This window comes from Austrofundulus limnaeus, unplaced genomic scaffold (genome assembly GCF_001266775.1).
Source record: "Austrofundulus limnaeus strain Quisiro unplaced genomic scaffold, Austrofundulus_limnaeus-1.0 Scaffold48, whole genome shotgun sequence".
NCBI lineage: Eukaryota > Metazoa > Chordata > Actinopteri > Cyprinodontiformes > Rivulidae > Austrofundulus > Austrofundulus limnaeus.
Window position 1 is genome coordinate 1,661,398 of NW_013952450.1, and position 4,933 is coordinate 1,666,330.

At 39.4% G+C, this 4,933-nt stretch overlaps 1 protein-coding gene across 1 annotated transcript in view; it reads left to right on the top strand.

Annotated features, from left to right (window-relative positions):
- LOC106517406 (alpha-1,6-mannosylglycoprotein 6-beta-N-acetylglucosaminyltransferase B) overlaps positions 1 to 4,933 on the top strand; it is a gene marked incomplete in the record, with an annotated part of 17,895 nt that overhangs the window by 8,570 nt on the left and 4,392 nt on the right. The window contains 3 exon segments of the mRNA XM_014008229.1: positions 444 to 575; positions 763 to 896; positions 2,906 to 3,036. Coding sequence (XP_013863683.1) covers positions 444 to 575; positions 763 to 896; positions 2,906 to 3,036 — 397 coding nt within the window.

The following is a 4,933-nucleotide window of genomic DNA, read 5'->3' on the forward strand; positions in this document are numbered from 1 at the left end:
GTAAAGCTCTGAACTGTCAAAACACAAACTTCATATATTCATCAAAATAAAAGTTAACAAAGAACTTGATAATTTGTTATTAAAACAAAACTCTTTCCTCGTTTTTCCCCATGTACAAGTTTTTTTAACCAAACATTTAATCTACCTGCAAGATTAGYTAATCTTGCAGCCATAGTGTTTGTACGCATTTTTTTATGTTGAGAACTTTAAGWTAATTTCAGTCTAATGAAGATGCTAACATTTTAATGACCAAGCAGACACGTTTTTTTAAAGACTGTGATGTTCCTCTCCTGGAGAGTGACTATTTTCGAAACCAGGTTGTTTTTGATCAACGTAATCAAAATGTGGTCATTTATGACTGGAAGCCAGCTGTAAAATCTAAAATAATAATAATAAAAGTAAAAATTGGTGTACCTAATGTGTTTTTCCTGTATCTGGTCCAGTCTGATAGGTGCTGCGCCGGGCCGAGGCAGCTGTCCAATCCAGAGGCCTCTCACCTTTGACCTCATTTACACCGACTACCACGGCCTTGCTCACCTCCAAGGAGCCATGGGACTGGCTTTTCAGCATTACCAGTATGACCTGGGTCCTCCAAAGCACATGATGTGTATTTAAGAACAAATGCATGTCATGTTCTTTGTGATTACTTGTTTATCTAGAGCTTTTTGGTGATTTTAAAATGTAAAAGAATTGTCACATAATGATGTCAGGCACCTAATCAATTGAGTGGAAAATTAATTTCTTGGTAAAAAAAAAATTTAGGTGCCGCTTTAGGATTTTGGACTCGTTTGGAACTGAACCGGCCTTTAACCTGGGAACTTACGCTCGAAGTCGTGGATATGAAACCCAGTGGGGCAGCTGGAGTCTCCATCCTCTGCAGTATATGACCATGTTCCGTAAGTCTGAGCACTGACTCTGTAACATTTGATACAAGTGTAGAATACAAACTCATACAAAATCATAGTATAAAGAATAACAGCTCCAGTTCAGTGAGACATAACTCAGACTCCACCACCTCTCTGTGTCATCTGTTCCGTCCTGCTGGGAGATGGAGACGAGCTGGAAGCAGCAAGTCCAGAGGCGCACATCATTCGTCAGCCTGGGACTTTTTGTTTATTTGCCCTGCTAAGCAAGAAAGGAGATAAATGTTTGTTGAGAATGTGAGGAGGACTGAAAGAATTTGAAACTAAACAGCAGAGAGATGACAAATGTCATGTAGGATGGAAGAAAAAAAAAGACTGGAAAGTACTTAAGCTTCTGTRGTGTGAAAATGCCGTGGGAATGATAGGGATTAGCAAAACTCTAGTTTGACAACAAAATTGTCAAAATCAACAAAAGGCAGTTTCAGCCACAGCTTTTTACTGTTATTTGATTAAAAATGATCTCCAAAATTTTACTTAATACTGGAGTTAACTGATAAGTACTGTTTAATCCAGTAAAGCCTGTTTTTGGAACTTTGAGAAGTGGTAAAGTAAGTATTTTTCCATCAAGAGTATCTTCCTGAAGTTGTATATTCAGAGAGACACTGAAGCATCTTCTCAACAACATCCTGAGGTACTGGTTTAAAATCAAATTGCAGTTTTTACCACACATTATATGATCAACTAATCTGCACGAGTCACTGTCAGTGATATTCAGGTCAGATCACAAATTGTTAACTTTATTAAAATAATTTGCTATATCAAATGGCCTTGTGATGAACTGCCCCTCACACTCTACAAATTTGGTGTGGTCATAGCGGATGGTTGTTCTGTACATAAGAGCTAATAAATCTCATGAGATGTCATGTGAGATTGCACATAATTTACAAAGTTTGGCCAAAATAGCATCAAATTAATCTCTTCTTATTATAAGATTGTCTCAGTTTAAAGCACTGGCAAGAAAAGGTGATGGGCGATATGCAGTGGTGGGCAGCACTAATCTAAAAATTAGTTCCACTAGTCCTAAAACACTAACTCAAATATTTAGGTCCCCTAATTCTAAAGCACTAATGCACTGAAAGTTTTAGCAAAAGCTAATTCTAAAGCACTAAAATAATCCAGTCAACCCATGAACATTCTTCAACAGGCAACATGAGTCACATGTTACCACGTTGCTCTCTTACGCCTTATCATTGACATTCCACAGCTGTGTTTGAGTTCATATATTGTCAATATGTCACCTGCTGGATAAGTGACACACATATGAACAAAATATGGGACAGYTTTCACCCTCAGCTGTTAACAATAACTGTGATCAATAACATTTATAGACCTCAGTTAGTGCTGCTAARTTTAGCCTATGAATTTAGCAAGTGCTAATCCACAAATAAATAGTAAAATTAGCACAAAGCCCTAAAGCACTAATCAGGAAATTAGTTCTCCGATATGCATTTTTTCAAGAATGGATYGAAGGTTCGTTTTTGCAACTCTTCTAAGGCTGCATGATCGTATCAGCTTTTCAYTGCCTATCACTGCTGATCTGAGGAGTGTGTTTAAAGCTGTGAACTCAGACAGGTGTTGGAGACAAGTGGAGCTGAAAAGCAGGAAGTTTTGTTTTGGATGAACGAGGACAGTTTTGGCAAATGTCTCTTAAACAAATGCCATGAGACACAGGAGAGGCACACATTCTTTGTAAAGTAAATACTCATCTCCAGCACCTTCTCCAGCGTGTCAGACAGCAGCAGCTGCCTATCCAAACACCCCGCCTCCTCTGGAGTTCATATTTCCACTGACAAATGATTAACTGTGAACAGCATGTTTTCCCTCTCTGACAGAAATTCAATATAAACTGCTCTCCTAAGCGTTGTCAGTTCTGGTGGCCAAACGTAATACTCTTTTGTACTTGAGCCACATTTTTCATGATCAGCTTATTTTTTAATGTAATCTTTGCTGAATGTAATGGTTCAACATCTTTGATCTTTCAGCTCATTCTCCTGACAATTCCTTTCTGGGCTTCGTGAGCGAAGAGGCAGTGAAGGATGAGGAGCCTGGGTCAGAAAGTTCCAAGAAAGACAAGATAGCAGTTGTCTATGGCAAACAGGAATACATGTGGCAGGTAAAATAATAATAGGTRATTATTACAAAATAAATAAATAAAATGGTGACTGCAAGAAATGTGTCTAAAGATTAACCATGGCAAAATTTTACATGATAACGATGAGGTTTTTTTCTTCCTTTATGGGATAGACTGGCAAAAGTCTAAAGTTTTTCCTTTTGGTCATTTAAAAAGATTTAATTATAATACTAACAATACATTTTATTCATAAAACGCCTTTCAGGACACCCAAGGACACTGTACAATAGAAAAAAAGGAAAAAAAACTGTAGATACATATAATGATAAGGGTAGTGTGGGAGAAACAGAAATGTGGAATACTGAACAGTCATATAAAAAATACAAATATGTAGACAAATTGAACAATAGCATTGTGGGAGAGAAACATCGAAGTAAGGACAACAAAAACAGACATTGAAAATCGGAGTTAACAGTTGTAGGCTAATTTGAAAAGACGTGTCTTCAGGCCTGTCTTAAACAGGGAGAGAGAGGTGGTATTGTGTAATCCATGGGGTAGTGAGTTCCAGAACTGCGGAGCAGAGCGGCTGAAAGCTCTGCTCCCCATGGTGCTGAGGCGGGCAGAGGTATTGAGAGTTGGAGGGAGGAGGCAGATCTTAGAGAGCGGGAGGGTGTGGAGATGTTTAGGAGGTCAGATAGGTAAGAAGGGGAAAGATAGCTTTGAAGGTGTGTAGGAGAATTTTGAAGATGATGTGGGATTTAACTGGGAGCCAGTGAAGCTGTTTTAGGACTGGAGCGATGTGGGCAGAGGATAAGGTTTGAGTGATTACATGGGCTGCTGAGTTCTGAACCATCTGTAGTTTATGAAGGGATTTATTGGGGAGGCCAAACAGTAGGGAGTTGCAGTAGTCGATCCTGGATGTAACTAGGCTGTGTACACGGATGGCAGTGGAGCAGGGAGTGAGTGAAGGACGGAGACGGTTAATGTTGCGGAGAAGAAAGCAGGCAGATCRAGTCATGTTGTTGATGTGGGATGTAAGTCAAGATGCTGGGATTTGGAAATTGAGTTTTTTGTCCCAACAAGGAGGAGTTCAGTTTTGTTATTGTTTAGTTGGAGGAAATTGTTGGAGAACCAGTTGTTGAGCTCACTGAGGCAGTCAGTAAGAGTTGAGGATTGTAAGGTGGAGTTCGGTTTTGTCGAAATGTAGAGCTGAGTGTCGTTGGCATAAGAGTGGAAATGAACACCAAATTTACGGAAGATGTGGCCAAGCGGGAGCAGATAGATTATGAAAAGTAGAGGCCCGAGGACAGAACCTTGGGGAACACCAGTGGAAATCGGTGAAGACAGGGAACGGAAGGACTTGAGCAGTATGAACTGAGTGTGTTCGGAAAGATATGTTTTAAACCAGTCCAGTGGGGTGTCTGAGATGCCGATAGAGCTTAGATTTAAGAGTGTGGTGTCCAGTCCTGGTTCTCGAGGGCCACTATCCTGCATGTTTTAGTTGTTTCTCTGTTCTTAAGTGTGTCTTCAAGCTCTGCAAAAGCACGCTATTTACTCATTTAAATCAGAAACAGAGAAATCTCTAAACTATAGGTTAGTGTTCCTCGAGGACCAGGATTGGGCACCACAGATTCAGGATGCTGGCAGCTGGCAGTCAAAAGGGAGCGTATCCCTGTGAGGGTGAGCAGCAAAACATACTTTAGTAACCAGAAATAGTCTACCTGTTAATTTCATTTCAATTTCAAGTCAGTCTACAAAATATTCAGCTCCTTCCTCAGCAGGAAACAGATTTTTATATTCATCTATTCTCCWTTCAAAGCCACCAGATATCAACATATGTTTCTTTTTTTAAATGATATATGGATTATTCAGAACTACAATGGGGGGGACCCAAAATAACATGTTAAAACATATATACATATTTACATATATACATATT